This window comes from Candida jiufengensis, assembly GCF_024610255.1.
Source record: "Candida jiufengensis strain CBS 10846 chromosome Unknown scaffold3, whole genome shotgun sequence".
Taxonomy (NCBI): domain Eukaryota; kingdom Fungi; phylum Ascomycota; class Pichiomycetes; order Serinales; family Debaryomycetaceae; genus Lodderomyces; species Lodderomyces jiufengensis.
The window spans coordinates 689,320-715,338 of NW_026261560.1; the positions used below are offsets into that span (position 1 = coordinate 689,320).

Sequence of the window (26,019 nt, forward strand, 5' to 3'; positions counted from 1 at the left end):
TGTTTACTATAGGATAATTTTAATAATGGTACCTGGCTATAAAATTTGCATATTGCGTGAAAAATATTGTAAAAATATCTTGTTTCCGATCCAAGATATCACTAATAAACTCAAATAATGCTACGTAATATATCCTTGATTTCATTTATACTAGGTGGTTTAATAACCTTATTAACTTTAATATCATATCAATCAAAATTAAATGGTCCAGATAAATCATCATGTAGAGTAGTTTGGATGTATCCATCATATATAAAATTAGATAAATTTGATGAAACTCATACAAAATATGCTTCAAAATATTCTATTTACCTTTATAGAGAACAAGGTAAAGATAAAATACCTAAAGAAAATGATGATATGGAATTAGATGGTGTGCCCGTTTTATTTATACCTGGAAATGCTGGTAATTATAGACAAGCAAGATCAATTGCTGCAAGAACTACAGAATTATTTCAAGAAATGGAAGAAAATCATGATCATTTTAATTTCAAAAAATTGGATTTTTTCACTGCTGATTTTAATGAAGATTTTACTGCATTTCATGGTAGGACTATATTAGATCAATCTGAATTTTGTAATGAAGCTATAAAATTTATACAAAGTTTATACCCTAAAAAGCAAAAAGTTTTAATTATTGGACATTCAATGGGTGGTATTGTATCAAGAATTATGTTAACTTTACCAAATTATATTGAAAATTCAGTAGAAACTATTATAACATTAAGTTCACCACATTCTGCTTCTCCTTTAACTTTTGATGGTGAATTATCATCTATTTATTCAGCAATTGATAAATTCTGGTATGAAGGTTATAATAACCAAGATTCATCTTTAAGTTTATTAGCTCAACAAAGACTAAAGAATTTGATATTAATTTCAATAACTGGTGGTGCTCTTGATTCAACATTACCTGCAGATTATACAAGTTTAGGATATTTAGTTCCACCATCAAATGGATTCACTGTTTTCACTACTGGTATTCCACTTGTGTGGACTCCAATTGATCATTTAGCTATAGTATGGTGTCAACAATTACGAACTGCTATTGCTAATTCTTTATTGGATGTGGTTAATATTATAGGACTTGGATTTATGAATGAAGAGACTTCGGTTATCGCAAGAATGAAGGTTTTTAAAAATTATTATTTGACTGGATTTGAAAACACTAAACCTACTTTGTTATTAGTTAAAATTGGTCTACCAGCTACACAATTACAAGAAAATTATTATAATCATATAAAAACCCCATATGAAAAATGTGTATTTGATATTAGTAACTCATCTAAAAATTATCAATTCTCATTAATATCATCTGTCAAAGATAATGAGTATTACGTTGAAAAAGAGAACAAAATGTATGAACTTGGAAATTTACTATCTACAATACCAAACCCAAAAGCTCAAGATATTTCAGATTCTTCATATGATGGAGATTACAAACCTTACTATAGTTTAGAATTAAATTCAACATTTTTAAGAAATTATCACAAATTATATATTTTAAATAAAGGTGAAACACAATTCCAACTTTCATCTCAACAAACAAACTATAAGTTTCAAGGTAAACATTTAGCCACCATAGGAGATTCAATAACAATACCAGAAAATCATCCTTTCGTTATTAACTTAAATATTCCTCAAGCATACAATAGTCTTTATGTCTATAAATTAAAATTTTCAGAACAGCCATTATTGGTACGACAATGGACTCAAGATCCATATGAATCCAAATGGTTTTCTAATTTGGAAAGTACAACATATTTAACAATGCATGGAATTGCACCATTTGTTCCACACAAGAAAAATAAACAAAATTATTCAATGAATTTACAAATTTGGTCAAAACCACAAAAAGATATAAAAGTTTTTATACTGATTGATTATTTACAAAGTTTAAAATTGTTAGTGCTTAGATATAGAATCACAATTGTTGGAATTAATATATTTATTATTTATTTAATAATATTGTTACAGTTTAATGCTGAAAAATTCCCATCTTTTGGTCAAATTTTGATTTATTTGAACTCAAAGTATTTAATACATATATGTGTTGGATTGATATTACTAAACTATTTGACTACATTTAAATTTTTACATTATTTTGATCCTGTTTTATTACTAGATTATAATAAGTTTATTAATGATGTAACTACAAATGGGGATAAATTTCAAGTTAATTTATTATTTTTGGGATTAGTGGAGAAGTTTTCAATTATTGGAATTCTACTATACTTAGTTTCAAGTTTTATTGTTGGAGTTATGTATATTGCATTAATTTCAATTGGTTCAATTCTTCATTTTATCATAAATTCAATACCAAGTATAAGTTTTAAATCACCACCAAAATTTTTACAATTAGTCATAATCATTCTTGTTCTTTCATTAATACCTTACTATATCCCTTATCAAATAGCCTATTTACTTTGTTGTATAGTACAAGCTTACAATGTTGCAAAGAATTGGACAAATATGAAAATTATTAATTATCAGATATCAATATTAATATTAATGTTATGGATTTTACCAATAAATATACCTATTTTAATAGTATTCATACATAATTTACAATTAAATTGGAAGACACCATTTAGTTCACATCATAATTTATTATCAATTATTCCAATTGTATTACTAGTTTACAAAAATAAAAACTTAAAAAGCTTTTCAATTCAAAACATTAAATTTAAATGGTTAAACAATGTAATGTTAACTTATTTAGGTTTTTATTCATTAATTTACGGAAGTAGAAATACTTTTTTCATACATCATTTATTCAATTTATATAGTTGCTTATTATTGTATATAATGAAAATTCTCAACCATTAAAATTAGATAAATAAATAGATAAATAGAATAGAAAATAAATTAGAAAAATATAAGTAAAACAAACAAGTTGAAAGTAAATAACCTAAATTATAAAAAATGATATATTATAAAAAACTTAAACAAAAACTATAAAGAACTAAAACATTATATTATAATAATAATAATTAAACCAACAACAATAACAAAAAATTAAACTTATAATTCTTGAGATGAAGCAGCTTTAGCTTTTTTAGCTGGTAATAATGATTGATGAATATTTGGTAAAACACCACCTTGTGCAATAGTAACATGACCTAATAATTTATTTAATTCTTCATCATTTCTTATAGCTAATTGTAAATGTCTTGGAATAATTCTTGATTTTTTATTATCTCTTGCTGCATTACCAGCTAATTCTAAAATTTCAGCAGCTAAATATTCTAATACAGATGTTAAATAAACTGGAGCACCAGAACCAATTCTTTGAGCATAATTACCTTTTCTTAATAATCTATGAACTCTACCAACTGGGAAAGTTAAACCTGCTTTAGCAGATCTTGAAGTTGAACCTTTTTCAGTTGAACCGGCTTTACCTTTACCTCCTGACATTATGATATATTATTATTTGATTTGATTTGAATTTAAATTGAATTGATTAAAATACAAAATTAAAGAAAGAAAACTTATAAAAAAAAGATTGTTTTAAAGAAAGGAAATTTATTTGATTTTATATTTTTTATATTTTTTTTTGTTCTATATTAATAAATTTTTTTTATGTATAAACACTTTTTATTACTTATTATTAAATAACATAATAATAAATTAATTATCACTTAGTAGTGTAGAAATTAACAATTATCATTCAAGTGAATAATTCTATGTAGCACTACAATGGTTAATAGTTAATTATCTTGAAATCAAAACAATTAATACACTTGTTTTGACATAATTCTTGTGTGATATCTCTCTCTCTCTCTTGTTGTAAATATTGTAATTAATCTCTCGAATAAATTTCGCACTAAATTTGTACTGATTACTACAACGAGTTCAAACGAGGACTGATAATTACTCACATGTTCTAAATTTTACTCAATAAAATACTCTTTTCACGCGATTTTAATATAAACACAATAAAACACGATTAATAAGTAGCGAGAACTTAAATAATATTTATATTATTCCCACTAAGATTAATTAATTATATTGATGGCAAATCTAATACAAAACAAACATTTTAATTGTTGATAGTTTGAATAGGAATCTATTGAGTTAATAGAGTCACAATCACAATAAACTCGTAATTCTCTAGTATAATGAATTTTATTAACAAAGTACTTTACTAGATAAATATTTTTTCTCTCTCTCTCTCTCTCTCTCTTACTTAACTTACTTCAAATATTTATTTATTTATTTTTAATTTATTTTATAAATAAGGATTTAATTCTCACAATTTTTTAATCTTTTACATTTTTTTAAATTTTTATATTTCTTTTCTTTCATCAATTTACATTTATATCAATTAATCAATTATTAAACAATGGCTCCAAAAGCAGAAAAAAAACCAGCTTCAAAAGCTCCAGCTGAAAAAAAACCAGCTGCTAAAAAAACTTCATCATCATCAGAAGGTCCAAAAAAGAGAAATAAAGCAAGAAAAGAAACTTATTCATCATATATTTATAAAGTTTTAAAACAAACTCATCCAGATACTGGTATTTCACAAAAAGCTATGTCAATTATGAATTCATTTGTTAATGATATTTTTGAAAGAATTGCTAATGAAGCTTCAAAATTAGCTGCTTATAATAAAAAATCAACTATAAGTGCAAGAGAAATTCAAACTTCAGTAAGACTTATTTTACCTGGTGAATTAGCTAAACATGCTGTTTCTGAAGGTACAAGAGCTGTTACTAAATACTCATCTGCTTCAAATTAAGTTTTTAATTAATTAGTTCAATGGTTTTTTGTTTCTCCTATTTTTTAGTTCTATATTATTTTTATAGTTTTTATTAATATATTTAGTTATTGTTTTATTATTTTAATGGTTTTCGAAGTTGTGTATAGCCTTCTTTCTTCGTTGTTCTTCTTTGTTGATTAGTTGGTTGTAAAAAGTATAGATGAAAATTAATTTTGTGGTTTTTCTTAAATATTATAATTCTTTCACTAGTCAAAGTGGTCAGGACATTTTATATTCAACACTTAACAACAAGGCTACAGGGTAGAGCTGCTCAGTTATCATCGAATGAAATCAGTGATATTCAATCAATAAAATATTAACTACAGCTCAATTACATCTACAATCACGTCCTGTACATCAAAAAAAGATGGAGAAATTTTCAACATGGAGAGATAAAGCAACAGGTATATCACCATTTATGCCTCATCAATTTCCAATAAGTCAAAATAGACAAAATAAATTAATAACAACCTTACAAATAATACTAATCAAAACTCCAATATTTATTTTAAAATTCCCATCCTTTATACTATTAACTTTATTATATTATATAACTGGATCAACAAGTTTATTAAATTTAATTTTTAAATTTATATTTGGATTTAATGATGTCAATTATTCAGTAGATGGAATTAAACGATCACAATTGGACAAATTACAATCATATAAACCTAAAATTGGAGATTTAATAGTTACTAATTATTCTTCACCATTAGATGGTTTCATATTTAATTTAATTAGTGGAACTTCAAGTATCATAATTTTAATACCCGACAAGAAAGGTGATTTATATCAATATACCCCATGGTCATTAATTAGTCATTGTTTTGGCAAGAATTCCAACAACAGACCAATTGAAGAAACTTCGAAATTTAAACATAAAATTGTATTCTTATTGTTAGAAGGAACTACATCAAATAATCAATCAATTTTACCATTTATTAAATTAAATCCAAAATATACATTTGATGGCATTTCTAGTATTAAGTCAATGGTTTTAAAATTTTCTCCAAATTATTTTACCATTCCTATTCCTATCAATATTTCCAAATTTTATTACTTGTTTGAATTATTAACTGATTTTAAAAGTAAAACTTTCAAGATAAAAATTTATAAATTTGATAATTTTAACTTGGTGGATATTAGAAAATCATTTGAGTTGAATTCATTAGCTTTAATTAATAATAAGGATTTAAGTATTGATGGTAAGGAAGATTTTATCAAGTATTATTTAAATCATGATATAAAAAAGTAAATAATAACTAAACTACTTGAATGAAGTATTTTTATTCAAGATTCTGATTCTCTTTCTGGACTTTTTTCTCGAACTCTATCTTCTATTGTATCTTCTTCTCTTCTTGATGTAGATGATTTATGAGATTTAGATTTATGTCGATTACTTCTATGATGTCTTGATTTGTGTGATTTTTCCTTTGACTTACTCTTTATAAAAGACTCCATTGGATCTACGAATTCGTCATCTTCGTTATTGTTATTGACATTCTCCATTGGATCTTTGAATTCATCTTCGTTTTCAAACTCAATTTTGTCTTTCTCTTGTTCAATCAGTTCTTCATTAGACGTTATTAGTTTTTGATTTTTCTCTTCAACTTCTTCTTTCAATTTACCATTTTCAATTTCTTTTCTTATTTCATCATAATTTATTAAATAATCATCTTCTTTTTCATTATAATGTAATTTATAATAATTATGATCAACAATTAACATATTAGAATTAATTTTTATACCATTAAAATTATCAATTGCTAAAATACAACTTTTAAAATTTGAATATTTTAAAAACGCAAAACCTCGATGTTTACCTGTTTCTTTATTAATTATTAAATTTAAATGTGTTGGTATACCGTATTGACTAAATATTATTATTATATCTTTATATTTTATAGTTTGTGGAATGTTTCCTATATATATATAATTTGTATCTCTATAATCATAATGCCATGATGATTTATAAGTTAGATTATGTGATTTAAGTTCTTTTTGATTTATTTGATTTATTAGTTTTATTTTATTCATTTTATTGAAAATAAGTTTGATATTTGAATCGGTATGTTTTAAAACACAAAATTGAAATCAACTAAATTAAATTTATATAGAGATGAGGAATTTATGAAATTTAATTTTTTTTTTACAACCATACCTAAAATCAACCATTTACAACACCATAAAATGGCTAAGAAAGGAGGCGTGTCACAAGAGGTGAAGGTACCGAAATCTACATCACAATCGAATAACAGTATACAGAAAAAAAGAAAGCCAGAACAACCTTTGGAAGATGAAGAATCAGAAGATGAATTAAATGTGGAGGGATTAATAGATGCGGAAAGTGATGATGAAGAAGAAGAAAAAGAAGAAGAAGAAGAAGAAGAAGAAGGAGAAGTAGAATCAGTAGAAGGAGATGACGACTCAGAAGTATCAGAAGAATATGATGAAGAACAATTAGAAGAATTGAGTCAATCAGATTTTGATTCAGAAGAAGAACTTAATAAATTATTAGGAGAAGAAGATGATCCAAGTGATTATGATTCAGATGAATTTTCAGATGAACCACAAGAACAAGAAGAATTAGATGATGTAAACATAAAGAATTTATCAGTACAAGATCCATCTCAATTAGATATACATACAAAATATTCAGATGGTAAACCAAGAATAATTAAACCAGAAATCGAACCAATTTATGATAGTGATGATAGTGATGCTGAAAATTTCAATACTATAGGTAATATTCCAATATCTGCATATGATGAAATGCCTCATATTGGGTACGATATAAATGGTAAAAGAATAATGAGACCAGCAAAAGGTTCAGCATTAGATCAATTATTAGAAAGTATAGATTTACCAACTGGTTGGACAGGTTTATTAGATCAAAATACAGGTACTTCTTTAAAATTATCAGATGAAGAATTAGAATTAATACGTAAAATTCAACAACAAGAAAATACAGATGAAAATATAAATCCATATGAACCATTAATTGATTGGTTTACTAAAAATGAAGAAGTTATGCCATTAACAGCAGTTCCAGAACCTAAAAGAAGATTCGTACCATCTAAACATGAAGCTAAAAGAGTTATGAAAATTGTAAGAGCTATAAGAGAGGGTAGAATATTGACACCAGAACAAGCAAAAGAAGCAAGAGAAAAACAAGATACCGATGATTTAAATTTCGATTTATGGGAAAATGAAAATGATATACCTGATCATATAATGAATTTAAGAGCTCCAAAATTATTACCACCAACTAATGAAGAAAGTTATAATCCACCAGAAGAATATTTATTTAATGATGAAGAAAAACAAAATTGGTTATCAACAGATCCAATTGATAGAGAAACTAATTTTATACCACAAAAATATAAATCTTTAAGACAAGTTCCAGGATATCAAGAAAGTGTAAGGGAAAGATTTGAAAGATCTTTAGATCTTTATTTAGCTCCAAGATTAAGAAAAAATAAATTAAATATTGATCCAGAAAGTTTAATACCAGAATTACCATCACCAAAAGATTTAAGACCATTTCCAATACGTTGTTCAACTATATATGAAGGTCATACTGGTAAAATTAGAACATTATCGATAGATCCTCAAGGGTTATGGTTAGCCACTGGGTCCGATGACGGTAGTGTTAGAATTTGGGAAGTATTAACTGGTAGATGTGTTTATAAAGCTCAACTTATAAATAAAGAGCATAATAGCGATGATAAGATTGAAAGTTTGGATTGGAATCCAGATTCAACAACTGGTATTTTAGCAGTTGCTGCCGGTGAAAATATCTATCTTATTGTCCCACCAATTTTTGGGTTTGATATTGAAAATACTGGTAAATTAAGAATTGAAACAGGTTGGGGTTATGATACATTTGGTAATAAAAAGCAAGATATAGATGTAGTAGAAGATGATGAAGAAGTTAATGAATTAAAATCCAAAAACTCCACCACCACTACAAAAAAGGAAGTATCAAAATGGATAAACCCTAACTCAACACAACAATCAATGGGTATTTCAGCAATAATACAATGTAAAAAAGATATTAAAAAAATTTCATGGCATAGAAAAGGTGATTATTTCGTAACTGTATCACCAGATTCTAAAAACACTTCAGTACTTATTCATCAATTATCAAAACATTTATCACAATCACCATTTAAAAAGACAAAGGGAATAATAATGGATGCAAAATTCCATCCTTTTAAACCACAATTATACGTAGCTTCACAAAGATCTATTAAAATATATGATTTATCTCAACAACAACTTATAAAAAAATTATTACCTGGAGTTAGATTATTATCAACAATAGATATACATCCAAGAGGTGATCATTTATTAGCTTCATCTTATGATAAGAGAGTATTATGGCATGATTTAGATTTAAGTGCTACTCCATATAAAACATTAAGGTATCATGATAAAGCAGTTAGATCTATTAAATATCATAAAGGAACATTACCATTATTTGCAAGTGCTTCAGATGATGGTAATATTCATATTTTCCATGGTACTGTTTATGATGATTTAATGACAAATCCATTATTAGTTCCATTAAAGAAATTACAAGGTCATAAAATTATAAATCAAATTGGAATATTGGATATTGTTTGGCATCCTAAAGAAGCTTGGTTATTTAGTGCTGGTGCTGATGGTACTGCTAGACTTTGGACTACATAGAGTAAAATATATATATCAAATGTATATTAAAAACTTAAGTTAACGTAATGAAGTGAAAGCAAATTATTGTAAATAAATAATATCAAGTATGTTACCATGTTGATACATCTATAGCATCACCAGGTTTATATAAAGTTTCAATTAAATCCAAATCATAATATTTAACAATAAATAAATCATTTTCATTACTATTAAAAACAATAGGTAATAAAAATTTTAAAAAATCAACAATTCCATAATTAAATTCATTTAAACACCAATCAAAAGATTTCCAATCTAATATCCCCATATCTTCATTATATTTTAAAGGAGTTCTATAATTTTCATATTGTTTTAATGATATATCTGATGTGAAAATATATAATGATCCACTTACTGGAATATTTAAATTCTTTAGGTTTTTATGGAAAATTTTATGAATTTTTTCTTCATATTTTGATACTTTAGAATTATTTGATTTATCTTGATTATCTTCTTTTGAATATATTTCCCATTTTAATATTCCTCGATTTATAAAATTATTCAAATCTAATCCTGATTGATTATTTATTTGTATATTTAAACTATCTAATGGTGATATCAGAGTATCTTTGATTTCTCCACCTATTCCAAACCATTTACCTAAATGTGGTGGTTGTTCCCTGTTTATTAATAGTATCTTATCATTTTCTTTACAACGAACTAGACCTAATGTGAATGATGGAGTAGTATTTGTTGTGGTTGTGGTTGTAGTTGTTGGCACTTGAGTAGTTGATGCTACTCTTGATGAAGAGGTGGAAAATGTCATGTTTCGAGAAGGTGAGGGTTTAGATTTGAAGTAATGATTTTTGGAATTTTATAATGGATATGGCTGGTATTTAAAATTAGATAGGAATTGCCTATTATGACGTTTTTGTTCTATTAAATTTATTTTAAAGAAAAAAATAATAATTTCCATATGAAATTTCAAGTACGTTCTAGTTATTAAATAATTAAATTTAAATAATAATTTGTTATAATCTGTCAAAGATTAAATTTTTCAGTAACACTTTTGATCTTGATTGCTAAATGATTATGTATTTTAATTTTAATGACGATCAATTGAAAATTTTCCACATTAGATTTAAACAGAGTTTCAAAGAAAAACCTTATCTTGAAACTTTAATTTTTAAATAGAATCAAAACCGTTAATATTGCGGCTCTTGTTTATATGTTCTGCTTTAAATTTCTCAGACTAATGACTACTAGAAATTTACGTCAAGAAAAAAACAATACAATGTATCACAAACTTGTAATTTGGTCGATATTCCGTCGTAAATTTTTTTTACTTAACATTACGAAACCAAGAATTATAAGTTTAAGTTCAAATTGTTGTTGTTGATTTTATAATTAAAATATTTAGTTCTTTTTAGTTTTTGTTTTAGTTATTTATAATGCATTATGCAAATCTAATATCAATACTTAAAACTTTATACATTTAAATAATTCATCTATATCCATAGATTTATTCTTATCTTTGATTTTTGAAAAATCATAATTTTTACCATAATCAGTTAAGACATGATTTTCAACTTCTTCAATATCTTTTGGATTTTCAAATTTTCTATAATCTTTATTTAAAAAAAATAGTATAGTTATTGATTTTTTCAAAGTTTTGTATCTCAAACATTCAACAATTTCGTTACTTTTGTAGTCGATGAACTTTGTAAAATTATTCCGACTCGAAGGCTTAAAACTTAGATTGAAGAAAAAAATTGTGAAGATCATTATTTTTGCTACTTCATCTTGATCTAAATGTCCATGACCTGTTCCAATTCCTGGTATAATTACATTTTCTATGTCAGTTGATTTTTGAACTTTATACAAATAGCTTAATAAATTCCACATTAAATTGAAAATATTTGAAATGTTGTGCTCCTCAAGTAGTTCAGGTACTAACATAGTTGAAATTTGAATTAATTCAGTAAGATTTAAATTCTTGTAGATTAATGAATATTCAAAATTGTAGTTTTTTAGTATTGAGTGATTTTCATCCTTTGATTTCATTGAACTGAAGAATTCTTTCAAGTTTAACGGATATATTTGATTTGGCACTAAGTAGCTATTACTCCTTTGTAGTTGATAATTCTGGAACCAAAACCCAAGATCAATATTATCAAATTTTGAGATAATGTCTTCTCCGCTTGCTTGCGATTTGTATAATAGCATACTATCAATTATAAACTTATCAAATCCACCATTCATATAACTCAAAGAATTAGTTGGAGTAACAATTGAAGTGCAACCTTTTGTAGTAGTATTTATAACGTAATCCTCAATAGTAGTTAATTTACATTGTACCTGGGGAAAATTATAATTGTGTATAAAATTTTTGATTGGTCTATTAGTACTGAGTAATTCAATCCATGTCCTTATATGATAATTCCATCTTTCAATTATTTTTGGATTTGAATCAATTAATACAAAATTCATTCATGAATTTGGTTGTTGAAAATGCAAAATCAAATTATTTGATATTTGACATTCTTGGAGTTATATTTTTTTACTTAAAACAAAGTCACGTTACATGTTTGGTAGCAATAAAGAAAATAAAGTTTTGTGTTATACGATCTTAAAATCTAAGATCTACAACCATACCGCAATGCAATGAAATATCGATTTTAAGATCTAATAACGAGAGTTTTCACATTTTGAAGCACTTCATAGACTTGAATAACAAATAAAATGAGAAAGAGTAGTAACGCTCAGCCTATATGAAAATCATTTTGTAGACATTGAACAAAAATATGAAAATAGTTGGTCAAATTTTCAACTTCATTTTTACTATAAATTTGATACTAAATTATTTGAAATAAGTTTATAAACTGCCATGATTAGTTTAAATAAAATATTTACTACAAATAATTGAAAAAAATTCAATTGAATTGGTTTATCCAGCTCAATAAAACCGCCGTTAGTAATGAAAGCCAAAATCAGGTCATGCAATCAGAGTTTTTGGAAATAAAATCAGGATATTATGCTAATGCTTACATATGATAATCTAAATTGAGTAAAGTGGCAAATATAATTTGATAGGTCAATTTTTATTTAAGTTTAGTATATGATAAGTGAACAATATAAGAGTCAGTTAATAGTTGTAATTAATAGTAAATTAATTATATTATTAGTACTTGAATATAATTTTTTTTTCTTACCCCACGATTCGAAATTTAAATGACATTAAATTTAGATTTACTTTCCAATTCGAAGGAAGACATATAAATCAATCGGTCAGGCAATCACTAGAAATGAATGTCAAGTGTCACATAAAATCAATCTTTCCATAAATTTTAAAATGTTATGATAAATTATTACAAAGATTTGATGATATAATCTTTAAAAATAACATTACCTGTATATAATACTTTCCATACGATCTGTCTCTCTAATCATTAAAACATTAATTTAAAACCCAACCGAACAAAAATATTTTAAAAAATTATAAAAACAGAAAACGTTGTTGGGTTAAATAACACGACATTTTTTTTTTGAATACTTTATTATAGGAGGAAGGATAAATTGTTAATATAAACAACTATCAATTGAACTATGATAGAGTAGAGTAAGAATCAATTGAGTACATGTAATAGATAGAGAATTACTCAACTAATCTACCTATTATAATTAATTAAGTCAATTGCAATTCAAATTCTTATTCTTCTCCATTTAGTCTCTTTTTCTAGAAAATCACATATAATATTTAAAGTATAATTCTAAATCAAAACAAATAAATAAGAATTAAAAAACGCACCACAATAAATTCTTCACTTATTAAAATAATTTTTTGCTTTAATAAATTTCCCTCATTTTCCTTCCTTTTCTTTCTTTCTATTCAATTCAATTTCAACGAATCAAAAGACAAAACTTTAATTTTTTTTAATTCTCTAGACTCAATTGATTCAATTTAATTAAATAATCAAATCAAATATTCAAAAATGGCTCCAGCTGCTTATTCAGATTTAACAAAAGCTTCAAATGATTTATTAAATAAAGATTTTTATCATTTATCAACTGCTGCAGTTGATGTTAAAACAATTGCTCCAAATGGTATTGCTTTTACTGTTAAAGGTAAAACTACTAAAGATGATAAAATTGCTGCTTCAGTTGATGCAAAACATGTTGATAAAGCAACTGGTTTAACTTTAACTCAAGGTTGGAATAATGCTAATGTTTTATCAACAAAAATTGAATTATCAGAATTATTAACCCCAGGTTTAAAAGGTGAATTAGATACTTCAATTATTCCAAATGGTGCAAGAAATGCAAAATTAAATTTTTTCTATCAACAATCTGCTGTTAATGCAAGATTATTTTTTGATTTATTAAAAGGTCCAATTGCAACTGCTGATTTAGTTGTTGCTCATGATGGATTTGTTGCAGGTGCTGAATTAGGTTATGATATTTCAAGTGCTAAAGTAAATAAATATTCAGTTGGTGTTGGTTATTCAAATTTAACTTATAATTTAGCTGCTACTGCTACTTCAAATTTATCAGTATTTTCAGCTGCTTATTATCATAGAGTTTCTCCATTAGTTGAAGTTGGTGCTAAAACTACTTGGGATTCAGTTAAATCATCAAATGTTAATGTTGAATTTGCAACTAAATATGCTTTAGATAGAACTGCTTTTATTAAAGCTAAAATTGCTGATTCTGGTTTAACTGCTTTATCTTATACTCAAGAATTAAGACCAGGTGTTAAATTAGGTTTAGGTGCTTCATTTGATGCTTTAAAATTAGCTGAACCAGTTCATAAATTAGGTGTTTCATTATCTTTCACTGCTTAAATAATTTGATATTTGTGAAGCTTTTTTAGATACTAAGTCTTTTTATTCTATTGTTTTAATTAATCATAAATTAAATAATAAATTTTAAATATAAAATATAAATATAAAGTAAGATTAGATTGGTAAAATAGTTGAGAAAACATTGTATCGCTCTCAATAAATAAAGCTTACAATATCTAATTCTGATATCTGGTTATACACAGAATTAGGTGTATTACTTTTACGCATTCGAAAAAGCGCATTAGAAAAATCTTATACAATAATGTTTTACAACCAAATTATAATTATATCAAACACCTATATATATTCAAACTAATATAATAGCATTATCACAATTAAATATCATGACAACACCAAGACTAACGCCGGACGGCCCAAGATCAAATAGAATTACCACCCCAACGTCTTCCTCCTCCTCCTCATCGAACTATTCTAGTATAACTCAAATATCAAGACCATTTTTCACATCACAAGAATTATCATTTTTACATAAAAAGACTATATCAGATTCAATGAAATTACAATACAGTACCACCAAAACCAAAATATTCCACTTTCTAAGTCAAGTTGTTAAAATTTTGAAATTCCCACAACGTGTACTTGCAACAACTATGAATTATTATCAAAGATTTTATTTATTTAATAAATTTGAAAATATCTCAAGTGATACTACCAATCATTTTTATGTACCAAGCTACATAGAAAATGATCCTTTCACTATTGCCATAACTTGCTTATTCCTAGCGAGTAAAGTGGAAGATTGTATCAAGAAATTAAAAGACATTCAAGTAATATGCAATAAATTAAGAGAATTAGATGATAATAAAGTAATAGAAATAAGTAAAGATAACAATATAACTTCAAATTCAAATATACCATTTATCGATTTACAAAGAAAATATATACTAGCTAATGAATTTAAAATATTACAAATTATAAAATTTGATTTTAATAATGGAAATAATCCAAGTTTTAAAATAAATATAGATAATTTATTAATACAATTTTGTAAAAATTTGAAACTCAACTATAAATTATCTATATTGGGGTGGTTAATAAACTATGATTTAATCCAAACTCCACTAAGTTTGATTGTACCACCACATTGCATTGCATTAGCCATTATAATAATAAGTTTAAATTTAAACCCTAAAGAAATGATTTTAACAAATCATGAAATTGGAGAAGATGATGAAGAAGAAGATTTGAAAGTTTCACAAATTTTAGAAGATTTTAAAGCTTCAGATTTTAATTGTCCTGAATTATTAGTTAATGAAGCAATAGTATATATTTTGGATTATTACACTCATCAATATAATACAAGTAATTTAAAGAATTACTTACCAGAAATAGATCCAGTCACTAACAAAAATCAAATCTTGAAATTTATGAGTTTAAAACAAAAATTCAACAATTTAAAAATAATTAATGATAAGAGTTGTGATTTTAAATTAAATTCTAAGGATGAATATTTCAATGAATGGGATTATAATGTTGCCAATAAAAATTCAGTTAGATTTATGTTGAGTAATAAAAGAAGAAGATTTAATAAAGAACGTGAATTGATTTCAAAAGATCAACAAAATGGGCATAGCAAATAGATAAGCTGCTTCATATAATTTATATATTTTGATAATCAAATTTTTCCAGTTTACTGTACTAATTCTACAATTTTTTCTTTTGAGAAACAGTGTTTTTTGGATGATTCAACTTGGAACTATTCTACATTTCTATTAACCGAACGTATAAGAATTTCAGGAAGTTTAATCAAATCAGCAACATCAATCATAATTGAGTTTTGAATATTCTTAACATGATTAATGTATCACCAATTGCGTTTGATAAAATTGACGAGACTTCAAGCATTTTATCATGAGATTGAGATACATTATTGAAACTTGAAACTTCATCATCTATCCACTATAGAAATGTGAATTATTATCATTATATCTATCATTATATTTTATTACTCTATATATCTTATTCAAACTTATAACTAACTGAGGTATTAACTTTATGCAAATCAGTACTAAAAGATGAAAATTCGATTTTATCAATATTGTCACCAGTTAAAAACCTACCATCACCATTAGTATCTAGCCATTGTAAAGGTATATTATTTGTTTGATTTAAATCAGTATATACTAGTACATTAAAAGTATATTCATCATTCTTTAAAATTGGTAAAAAACTTGAACTTGATGTAATTTGTCTTATTATTGCTCTTATTTCTTTTTGAATTTCAGACTTGTCTTTTGGTGATACTTCTTCTTGTTGTGTTGGTTCTTCATTATCTTTAATTTCTATATTAAATTCCCACCTTTCTAAGTTTTCACCAGTTGATTTCGATATTATTACCACGATTAATTTTGTAATTTTTTTACCATAAATCCATTTTTTTAATTGTTTCATTATGTTTTCAATATAATTAGATACATCTTCATCATTATTTATAATCATTGGTAAATCATATTTTTTAACAATTTTAAAATCTTCTTGTGGATATATTCCTCTTTGATATAATATTGAGTTAATTGCAAACTCAAAATAATCTGATACTATTTTTGATGAACCTTTTAATGCTAGTTTTTGTGATGACGATGATTCTACTTTAGTTGATGACATTTCGGTAGTAGGCAAGCTTATTTTATAGAAATGGTCTTGTATTTGGTTTTGTTTACTTTAAAGATCAATTTAAAAAGTTGATACAACACGCGATTTCATGCGCGAATTTCTTTGTGATAAACCAGATTTACTACCAAAAGTCTGACCTTATATCCACAAAATTTATTGTAGGTCATTGCCATAAGATACAGAGTTTGCCTAATTAGTACTATAGGATGGTATGTATGCATAGATATTTAGTTTATGCTGTCAAGATTTACATGAAATTGTCTAATACTAACTTGAATTAAGCAACATGAAGTAAAAAGAGTGAATTTGACAAAAGAACAACAAGAGCTAAAGTATGAGAGGGATCAACCAAAAATCAAATATTACAGAGATTTAACTGACTATCTACTACAATCGAAGAAAGATCATGTATATAATGAGGAGAACTTCAAATTGACTACCACATTACTAAATTTAAATCCGGAGTTTTATACGACATGGAATTATAGAAGAGAGATAATTGATAATTATTATACACCAGATAACAAGGAAAAGCTAATACAAATTTTGAATGATGATCTCAAGTTTTTGATGTCATTACTAAAACGATTTCCAAAAGTATACTGGATTTGGAATCATAGAAAATGGTGTTTATTTAAATTAGTTGAATTAAACTCAGTAAACTGGGATTATGAATTTAAGACTATAAGTAAAATGTTAGAATTAGATCAAAGAAATTTTCATGGTTGGCATTATAGAAGATTTATTGTTGAAAATTTAGAAGAAGAACAAAGTCAAAAAAATGAAATACTAAAACTAAACCTTGAAGAATTTGAATATACCACCACCAAAATTCAAAATGATTTTCTGAATTTTTCAGCTTGGCATAATAGGACAAAATTGATACCAAAAATCTTACAACTAATGAAAGAAACCAAAGTAGATAACGAGCTATTTAATGATCCACAAAACATTTTGAATAATGATTTAGAAATGATTAAAACAGGAATATATATGAGTCCCGAGGATAGCTCAGTTTGGTTATATCTATATTGGTTGTTATCCGATTCAATCTTTGTAAATTCATTCAAATCGAAAGAAGATTATGTACAGGTTTTACAAGATCAGATATCTATTATTAAAGAAGTTAATGAATTGGAAATTGAAGATTCAAATCAAGATAATATAGGATGTTTAAAAAGTTTAATTTATATCAAAGCTATTTTAAATAATTGTTTACATGAGAAATCTATAATTGACGAGGATATAAAGGAAAGTTTAATCAAACTAATCAAATTAGATCAATTAAGAAAAGGTAAATACCAAGATCAATTAAATGGTATTGTACCAATACTTTAATATTTGAGGAGAAACACAAAAGGTGAATAATATATAGGTTTATTGGGTTATTGATTAATATACGGGGTTTTGCATTTTGATAAGATTTTGACTCCTCAGTTATTTGTGCCCTTAACCGGTTAATAATTTGATCTTTGAAGTATGAATTACTTACTTAACCATCTTGGTATATTTTAAAAATAGTCACAAGACATTACACAAAATCATATATATACAAACTTTATTTAATATTTTCACTGGAAATTCATACAAGAACTTGGTAAGCTTTATTGTTATTGTTTAAGTTTGCAAACAAGATAAGCCTTTGATATTCATTGAACAAAGACGAAGGTGAATTAAAGTTGTGTTACTGGAAAGTTCAAATTTTGTGTTTTTCAGTGATTGCATATACTAAAACACTTTGCCCAATTTTAATGTGTGTTTAGAATGAAAAACCACAGCAGATGTTTGTGTCTTAAAATGACTGAAATTGAGCCATACGTTTGTAAAAGATCGATCAACCATGGGCGATATTAATTAAAAAATACGAAACTTAAAATAAGAATGTGATAAGTATCATATCAACGTTTTGCAAATTAGCGTTTGAAAGTACATCAGAAATTAATTTATCAATCCACAAACTTTATTTCAGCAAAGGATTTACAAAATTAATTAATTGCAAATGCATGCATAATTTCAATTTAAAAGATAATTATCAATAATTTTATATTTCCAATAATTTATTCACAGACCGCAATGTGTGATCAGGTTGTAAAATAATATTTTAATTACTTTTTCAAATTTCATGAGTACATGCATAAACTTTACTTTATAGGGTTTAACGCAAGATATGAAATTTAAGCTTGATAAATAATTTTATTTTGTAAAACATATTTAAAAGAAACAAAATTATTATTAAGACCATTTTGAGTCAAATTAGCCACTAGTAATTACACTAATATTAAGCTTTAGAAAGATCTTAACATTGGTAATCATCAAGTATCAACTCATCAGGTCTAACTTAATGAGATCTTCTTATTGTCTTTTGGTTTTGATATTTTTAGTTTAAACTAAAATCGTAAATTAATTTAACATTCATGTGCCAGTTACAACTGAAATTTAGTGCCTTAAAAACCCGGTAATAATATACTTAGGTCTATTGTTCTTAATTATCAAATTTTGTTCTTTATTGTTCCTTGGTTAGATTTTGAAATTTGTTAATTAATTAATCAATGAAAATTTATTGCTTTTTTTTGCAACCATTACCGCATTAGTCTTGCAAAGGAAAAATTTTAAGACACGGTAAATGCAGGATTACTAATATTTACAACATATTAAAGATTCATCAACACATGTCAATTTAATATTAATGGAGATCCTTACAAATCAAATGCAAGGGTACTAAAATATTTTCTGGGGGGTATGTTAAAATTTAAATCAAAAATTCAATCGAAATATAATATTTTTTAAATTGCAAAAAGTACATAAAATATTATAAAATAGTTTTTAATTACTCTTTAATTGTTTAAAAACTTTAATTATGAAGGTTAGGATTTTGAAGATGGTTGCAAATTACCAAATTTGGATTCGTAAGGAAATTAAATGTATTGAAACCTGATACAAATGAAAGGAAATATAATTTATCATAGGCATGAAATCAATTATCCATGAGTTATAATATTACTTTTTCAAAAATAATATTATTGACGATCAATGAATATTAATTACAGTACATTCAAATTGAATATTTGATTAATCATGAAATTGAAAATTATAAATAGTGATCAATTTCTTGATATGATTTTCATTTTTCATTTCTAATCATCAATCAAAACAATTGAGTTCAACAATCTACTAAAACAAATAACAATTTGCTATCATTAAAGCATTTTTATCATCAAAATAATGAAATTTTCAATCACTATTTTAACTGCTATTGCTGCTACATTAGTTGCTTCTGCACCAATCAATTCAACTGAAGTTGCTATTCCAGCTGATATTCCAAATGATCCAATTCTTGAGTCATTAATTGAAGCTGTCAAAGCTGACCAAGCTGCTGAAGCTGGTGCAATTGATGCTGAGAAAAGAGGATGGACCAGATATGGATACTATGAACCACAAAAGAGAGATGCTGAAGCTTCTGTTGATGCTGAAAAAAGAGGTTGGACTAGATATGGATACTATGAACCACAAAAAAGAGATGCTGAAGCTGAAGTAGACGCTGAAAAAAGAGGATGGACCAGATATGGTTACTATGAACCACAAAAAAGAGATGCTGAAGCTTCTGTTGATGCTGAAAAAAGAGGTTGGACTAGATATGGATACTATGAACCACAAAAGAGAGATGCTGAAGCTGAAGTAGACGCTGAAAAAAGAGGTTGGACAAGATACGGATACTATGAACCACAAAAGAGAGATGCTGAAGCTTCTGTTGATGCTGAAAAAAGAGGTTGGACCCGATATGGATATTACGAACCACAAAAAAGGGATGCTGAAGCTTCTGTTGATGCTGAAAAAAGAGGATGGACTAGATATGGATACTATGAACCACAAAAGAGAGATGCTGAAGCTTCTGTTGATGCTGAAAAAAGAGGTTGGACTAGATATGGATACTATGAACCACAAAAGAGAGATGCTGAAGCTGAAGTAGATGCTGAAAAAAGAGGTTGGACTAGATATGGATACTATGAACCACAAAAAAGAGATGCTGAAGCTGGTGTTGATGCTGAAAAAAGAGGATGGACTAGATATGGATATTACGAACCACAAAAAAGGGATGCTGAAGCTTCTGTTGATGCTGAAAAAAGAGGTTGGACTAGATATGGTTACTATGAACCACAAAAATAAGCTAGTTGGTTCTTTGCATTATCAAAAACAAAAGTTGAAGAAAATTATTCCTCCTTTTAACATTTGCATTTATCATACTTGATTGGACATTTATTTCATTATTTTATCATTTTATTATTTTATTTTGCATCTTATCATCATCCTGATTGATTTTTTAGTTTTACAAAATTTACAAAAAAGAAAAAAAAAGTTTAGTTCTTATACATTTTTACTTCATTTTTATAGCTCATTTTATATTTTATTAGTTTAGCCAATCAAAGTTTTTCGTTGTTTTCAAATTCATCATAGTTGTAGTCTTTAAGAACTTAAAAGCATCATTCAACATTATCCTTTTAGTTACAATGACTAAGCTATCTATTTGAATTTTTCAGCTCTTACATTACGAAAAAAACAATTGCGATGGTTGCAAAATTTAAATATCTTTGAAACGTACTGCATAAAAAATGTTTTGTTTTTGTGCTACTAAAATTTAAAGAAGCATCTCTCATAATAATCTAATATTTAATAAATCTTAAGATATTACCATCAACAATTACAACAACTATGGCTAAGACTAAATCTAGAGGAAGAAGAGCTGAAAAGAAAGCTCAAAAACTAGATGAACAAGATTTCATAGAATTATCGACCGACGACATATCCAAATCAGATCAAACGAATATACCCAATACCTTTTTCGGATTAGTTGATTCAAGTGAAATTGATTATTTCAAACAAGCAGAATCAACATTAAATATAAACTCCTTTGAAAATGATGAAGAAAGAGATGGATTTATAAATTCGGTTATAGAAGAAGCTCAAGGTAAAGAATTAAAATTAGTTACAAATCAAATTTGTTCAAAACTAATGGAAAGATTAGTATTATTCGCTAGTACTAAACAATTGAAACAAATATTCAAAAATTTTTCTGGACATTTCGTTTCTTTAGCTTTCCATAAATATGCATCACATGTATTGGAAACTTTGTTAGTGAGAGCAGCTGCCTTAATTGAAAAAGAAATTTTACAAACTGATGAAGTTAAATATGAAGAAGAAGATGGAGTAGTTATAGAAGATCGTAATGATTCAGAAACGATAGAGGAATTATTTATAAAAATGACAAATGAGTTCAAGCCTTATTTGGTGACAATGATTGATCATCAATACGCCTCACATGTGCTAAGACTTTTAATTTTAATATTAGCTGGAAAAGAATTACCATCCACAACAACTTCAAATTCAGTGCTTAGATCAAAAAAATCCAAAATCGCTAGAAAAATGATTGAAATTAAAGACAATGAAGATTTTAATCGATCTTTTCAAACTCCAGAATCGTTTAAAGTAGAATTGCGAGAATATTTTCAAATTATAATAAAGGATTTAGATACCAAAAAAGCAAGAGAATTAGCTATACATAAAATCGCGTCACCAGTAATACAATTAATAATACAAGTGGAGGGATTAGTAGACCGTGAACGTACAATGTGGCATTTAATATTTGCAAAACAATCGGATGGTGAAGTAGATGAAGAAAGATCATTTGTTGAATATCTATTGTCAGATCCAGTTGGTTCACATTTCTTTGAATCAATTATCAAAAATGATGGAGCAAGACCACAATATATTGAAAGATTATATAAACTTTACATGAAAGAGAGAATACTAAAATTAGCTAATAGATCAACCACAGGAGTATATATAATTCAAGCATTATTATTTAAATTAAAACCAATTGAAGTTGAGTACATTTTAGACAATATAATACCTGAATTATCAAATTTAATATCAATTTCAGAACATCAAAATTTAGATTTGGCAACAAGAGTGATAGATGCATCAATAGGTAGAGGTAATTATTTACGAGAAGAAATCATTACTCAATTGTTTAAGAAATATGCACCAAATTATGACTTCCAAAACCCAACAACTCAAGGTGACGTATCTACCGAATTTCTAGAAAATGTTTTACAGTTGACAGGTTCAACTTTGGGTAATACAAAAGATGATTGGCCAACGGCAGAAGAAAGAAAAAGAGCATTATTTTTGGAGAAATTAATGGAATCAGATTACAGATTCGTCATATGTGTTTGGTTCAATTTTATGGCATTACCAATTGAAAGATTTGTACAAATGTGTTTCCATGGAGTTTTCTCTCATGTAGTTGAAAATTCTTTGGTAGTAGAACAAAACGAGCAAAAACCAATTCAAATTTTAAGAAAAAGATATCTTAATATATATCAAGGACAAATAGTTGCTTTAGCATGTAATTCATATGGATCTCACATAGTTGATAAATTATGGGACTTCACAGTATTATTACCAATGTATAAAGATAGATTTGCATCAGAGATGATGAACAATTCACAAAAGGTAAAAGAAAGTACTTATGGTAAATTAGTTTGGAAAAATTGGTCAATGGAATTATTTTTAAGAAAAAAATATGATTGGAAACTGTTGGTCAAAACTCAAGAACAAGAGTTTTTTGGAGGAGATGAAAATACAGAAAGAGTTAAAAAGCCAATTGAATTGAAAATGGAAAGATTAGCTGAAGAAAAGAAAAAACAACAAGAACAAGCTGAAAGAGCTCAAAGTGGGTATAATAAACGTAAATTAGATGAATTAACTGGCAATACTGACAAAAGACAAAAATTAAGAGGAAGAAGAAGGGAATAATATTTTTAATATATACAAAATAAATTAATTCTATACTAATTAGTTACAATTTCTCATTATCGTCATTAACTTTTATATAATACTCCTTCAAAGTATCTTCACTAACAGAAGTTGGACTATCTACAATTTTATCAACTCCTGATTGATTTTTAGGGAATGCAATAACATCTTTAATACTTGAACTTCCAATAATCATCGCACATAATCTATCAAACCCCAAAGCTAATCCAGCATGTGGTGGACATCCCATACTTAAAGCTTTTATAAGGTGACCAAATTTTAATTCCCAATTATTAATTTTCAATACATTCTCAAAAATATATTGTTGTAATTGTGGATCATGTATTCTTCTTGAACCTCCTCCTACTTCCACTCCGTTTATAACCAAATCATAATGCTCTCCTTTTACTTTTAAGGGACTTGTTTCCAAGTAGTCATAATCTTCTAATTTACACATTGTAAAAGGATGGTGAGTTGATTGATACTTTGAGTAATCATATTTTGGGTATGGTGCAAATGAATCTTCTTCATTAAGCTCTACTGGGTTGAAAAGTGGGAAATCGACTACCCAGGATGCAACTGAAACATCTTCTCGTGGATACTCATTAATTACTGAATCTTGCTCTTGTATTGGTCTTTGCCATTTAGTTGGGTATTCTTTTATTGCAATTTGTCTGAATTTTCCCAATGGTGTTGGATTTTCATAAGGTAAATCCGCCCTTGTCGAGACAGCTATAATATCCCCTGGCTGTAAGTTCAAAGAATACAACAACTTTAACTCATTATAACTCTCGGTTGGCTTCATAAACTTTTTGTTGATCAAAAGACCTATCCAATCTGATTTATCATTTTCATTATTCATTGTAAAAACATAGGGTTTTCTTCTCTTATATTCCAAGTTGTCGATCAAAGCTTTTGGAACTTTTGTATGCTTTTTTGAGTCTGGAGTGAAAGCATTTTTCAATATGCAAATTTCAACAATTGGAAATTCCTCATTTTCTATAGCTGTAAAATGGTTTTCAAGATTTATGAAGCTAAGATTAGATCTTAAATCCGGTTTATCAATTCCAAATTTCTCCAATGCTTCCTTATAAGTTAAGTTTTTAAAATTTGAATGTGATTGATCACCTGTTGGTATTTGCTCCAAATTTCCACTCTCGCCCAAAACATACATTGGTTGTTGTTTGAATTTTCCCCAAATTTTCAAGATTAAATCCTCAAGGACTTTCATAACTTGATTTGAACTATTAACAAAACTCATTTCCAAATCAATTTGAGTAAATTCAGGTTGTCTATCAGATCTTAAATCTTCATCTCTAAAACATTTTGCAATCTGAAAATATTTCGTAAACCCTGAACTCATTAAAATTTGTTTATATTGTTGAGGAGATTGTGGTAACGCATAAAATTGATTTCTTGATCTCGTGGGGACTAAGAATTCTCTTGCACCTTCTGGAGTTGATTTAAATAATAAAGGGGTTTCAATTTCAACAAAATCATGATTATCAATTAACAAGTTTCTTACTAATTGTGCAATTTTGCTTCGTACTCTCAAAGAGTTCTGGAAAAATGAAGTTCTTAATTGTAAATATCTAAATTGTGGTGGTAAATCTTGTGGATTTTTATGCTTTAATTTATCCAATCTTGGAGCATCTATATTTGATTCGTTTAAGATTTTTAAATCCTCAACAACTAATTCCCATTTAGCTGTTTCTCCCTCTGCCAAAAGTTTTTGCTGAATAAATCCAGTTACACTTATTGATTCTTCAACAGTTAATTCTTTAATAGTATCACAAATTTCAATGGGTGTATCCTCTTTTGTAACAAATTGTATTACATTACCATCGATATCTCTTATAAATCCAAAACTTAAAGTTGGCCGTATCCTTGTTTTTTTATGTACATGACCATTTAAAGTTATTTTCAATTGTTTATCATTCAAGAATTTATTTAAGTTTTCATTAATTGATTTGAAAGAATGTTGTTGTATAGGAAAATTAAATTTATTCAATGTTTTTAGTTTATCTGGAAGTGTTGATGAAAATCTTTTACTACATAATTGAATAGGTAGTAGTACTTTATTCTTCATTTTTATTTGATTTGGTTGTAAGAAATTATAAAATTTGAAAGTCTCGTAAATTATAAATTCTATATAATAAAAATCAGTTCTATACAACTTTTTCATTCCTTTACAACCACTATTTTTTGAAATTGACATCTACGATGATTGATGAATGTTGATCAACTATGTATGTTGCTTTATATAGATGAATACGAGGACAACAAACTTAGATCGATGATTTGACTGTAGAT

General features: G+C 26.5%; 15 protein-coding genes across 15 annotated transcripts; 9 read left to right on the forward strand and 6 right to left on the reverse strand. All coding sequences in view use genetic code 12, as the record gives it.

The window, feature by feature from the left end:
• Positions 1 to 117: 117 nt before the first annotated feature.
• Positions 118 to 2,829, forward strand: KGF54_002764 (uncharacterized protein; the record flags this gene model as incomplete). Its single annotated transcript, XM_051763278.1, has 1 exon — positions 118 to 2,829. One exon carries the CDS (start codon positions 118 to 120, stop codon positions 2,827 to 2,829), a length of 2,712 nt encoding a protein of 903 aa, XP_051620134.1.
• Positions 2,830 to 3,024: 195 nt separating this feature from the next.
• HTA2 (histone H2A) lies at positions 3,025 to 3,417 on the reverse strand (the record flags this gene model as incomplete). Its single annotated transcript, XM_051763279.1, has 1 exon — positions 3,025 to 3,417. One exon carries the CDS (start codon positions 3,415 to 3,417, stop codon positions 3,025 to 3,027), a length of 393 nt encoding a protein of 130 aa, XP_051620135.1.
• A 928-nt stretch (positions 3,418 to 4,345) lies between these two features.
• On the forward strand, positions 4,346 to 4,741 carry KGF54_002766 (uncharacterized protein; the record flags this gene model as incomplete). The annotated part of the gene is made up of 1 exon (XM_051763280.1): positions 4,346 to 4,741. One exon carries the CDS (start codon positions 4,346 to 4,348, stop codon positions 4,739 to 4,741), a length of 396 nt encoding a protein of 131 aa, XP_051620136.1.
• A 388-nt stretch (positions 4,742 to 5,129) lies between these two features.
• On the forward strand, positions 5,130 to 6,017 carry KGF54_002767 (lysophosphatidic acid acyltransferase; the record flags this gene model as incomplete). The annotated part of the gene is made up of 1 exon (XM_051763281.1): positions 5,130 to 6,017. The coding sequence occupies one exon, from the start codon at positions 5,130 to 5,132 to the stop codon at positions 6,015 to 6,017; it is 888 nt and encodes a 295-aa protein (XP_051620137.1).
• A 35-nt stretch (positions 6,018 to 6,052) lies between these two features.
• KGF54_002768 (U2 snRNP complex subunit) lies at positions 6,053 to 6,799 on the reverse strand (the record flags this gene model as incomplete). Its single annotated transcript, XM_051763282.1, has 1 exon — positions 6,053 to 6,799. One exon carries the CDS (start codon positions 6,797 to 6,799, stop codon positions 6,053 to 6,055), a length of 747 nt encoding a protein of 248 aa, XP_051620138.1.
• A 153-nt stretch (positions 6,800 to 6,952) lies between these two features.
• On the forward strand, positions 6,953 to 9,457 carry ERB1 (Erb1p; the record flags this gene model as incomplete). The annotated part of the gene is made up of 1 exon (XM_051763283.1): positions 6,953 to 9,457. One exon carries the CDS (start codon positions 6,953 to 6,955, stop codon positions 9,455 to 9,457), a length of 2,505 nt encoding a protein of 834 aa, XP_051620139.1.
• Positions 9,458 to 9,548: 91 nt separating this feature from the next.
• On the reverse strand, positions 9,549 to 10,244 carry KGF54_002770 (uncharacterized protein; the record flags this gene model as incomplete). The annotated part of the gene is made up of 1 exon (XM_051763285.1): positions 9,549 to 10,244. One exon carries the CDS (start codon positions 10,242 to 10,244, stop codon positions 9,549 to 9,551), a length of 696 nt encoding a protein of 231 aa, XP_051620140.1.
• A 653-nt stretch (positions 10,245 to 10,897) lies between these two features.
• KGF54_002771 (putative ADP-ribose 1''-phosphate phosphatase) lies at positions 10,898 to 11,908 on the reverse strand (the record flags this gene model as incomplete). Its single annotated transcript, XM_051763286.1, has 1 exon — positions 10,898 to 11,908. The coding sequence occupies one exon, from the start codon at positions 11,906 to 11,908 to the stop codon at positions 10,898 to 10,900; it is 1,011 nt and encodes a 336-aa protein (XP_051620141.1).
• Positions 11,909 to 13,410: 1,502 nt separating this feature from the next.
• On the forward strand, positions 13,411 to 14,259 carry POR1 (porin; the record flags this gene model as incomplete). Its single annotated transcript, XM_051763287.1, has 1 exon — positions 13,411 to 14,259. The coding sequence occupies one exon, from the start codon at positions 13,411 to 13,413 to the stop codon at positions 14,257 to 14,259; it is 849 nt and encodes a 282-aa protein (XP_051620142.1).
• Positions 14,260 to 14,603: 344 nt separating this feature from the next.
• KGF54_002773 (uncharacterized protein) lies at positions 14,604 to 15,860 on the forward strand (the record flags this gene model as incomplete). Its single annotated transcript, XM_051763288.1, has 1 exon — positions 14,604 to 15,860. One exon carries the CDS (start codon positions 14,604 to 14,606, stop codon positions 15,858 to 15,860), a length of 1,257 nt encoding a protein of 418 aa, XP_051620143.1.
• Positions 15,861 to 16,239: 379 nt separating this feature from the next.
• MAD2 (spindle checkpoint protein) lies at positions 16,240 to 16,884 on the reverse strand (the record flags this gene model as incomplete). The annotated part of the gene is made up of 1 exon (XM_051763289.1): positions 16,240 to 16,884. The coding sequence occupies one exon, from the start codon at positions 16,882 to 16,884 to the stop codon at positions 16,240 to 16,242; it is 645 nt and encodes a 214-aa protein (XP_051620144.1).
• Positions 16,885 to 17,099: 215 nt separating this feature from the next.
• Positions 17,100 to 18,231, forward strand: BET4 (Rab geranylgeranyltransferase; the record flags this gene model as incomplete). The annotated part of the gene is made up of 2 exons (XM_051763290.1): positions 17,100 to 17,102; positions 17,176 to 18,231. 2 exons carry the CDS (start codon positions 17,100 to 17,102, stop codon positions 18,229 to 18,231), a joined length of 1,059 nt encoding a protein of 352 aa, XP_051620145.1.
• A 1,884-nt stretch (positions 18,232 to 20,115) lies between these two features.
• MFALPHA (mating pheromone alpha) lies at positions 20,116 to 21,057 on the forward strand (the record flags this gene model as incomplete). The annotated part of the gene is made up of 1 exon (XM_051763291.1): positions 20,116 to 21,057. The coding sequence occupies one exon, from the start codon at positions 20,116 to 20,118 to the stop codon at positions 21,055 to 21,057; it is 942 nt and encodes a 313-aa protein (XP_051620146.1).
• A 543-nt stretch (positions 21,058 to 21,600) lies between these two features.
• Positions 21,601 to 23,706, forward strand: KGF54_002777 (RNA-binding RNA processing protein; the record flags this gene model as incomplete). Its single annotated transcript, XM_051763292.1, has 1 exon — positions 21,601 to 23,706. The coding sequence occupies one exon, from the start codon at positions 21,601 to 21,603 to the stop codon at positions 23,704 to 23,706; it is 2,106 nt and encodes a 701-aa protein (XP_051620147.1).
• Positions 23,707 to 23,749: 43 nt separating this feature from the next.
• On the reverse strand, positions 23,750 to 25,795 carry KGF54_002778 (aspartate--tRNA ligase; the record flags this gene model as incomplete). The annotated part of the gene is made up of 1 exon (XM_051763293.1): positions 23,750 to 25,795. The coding sequence occupies one exon, from the start codon at positions 25,793 to 25,795 to the stop codon at positions 23,750 to 23,752; it is 2,046 nt and encodes a 681-aa protein (XP_051620148.1).
• Between the last annotated feature and the right edge of the window lie 224 nt (positions 25,796 to 26,019).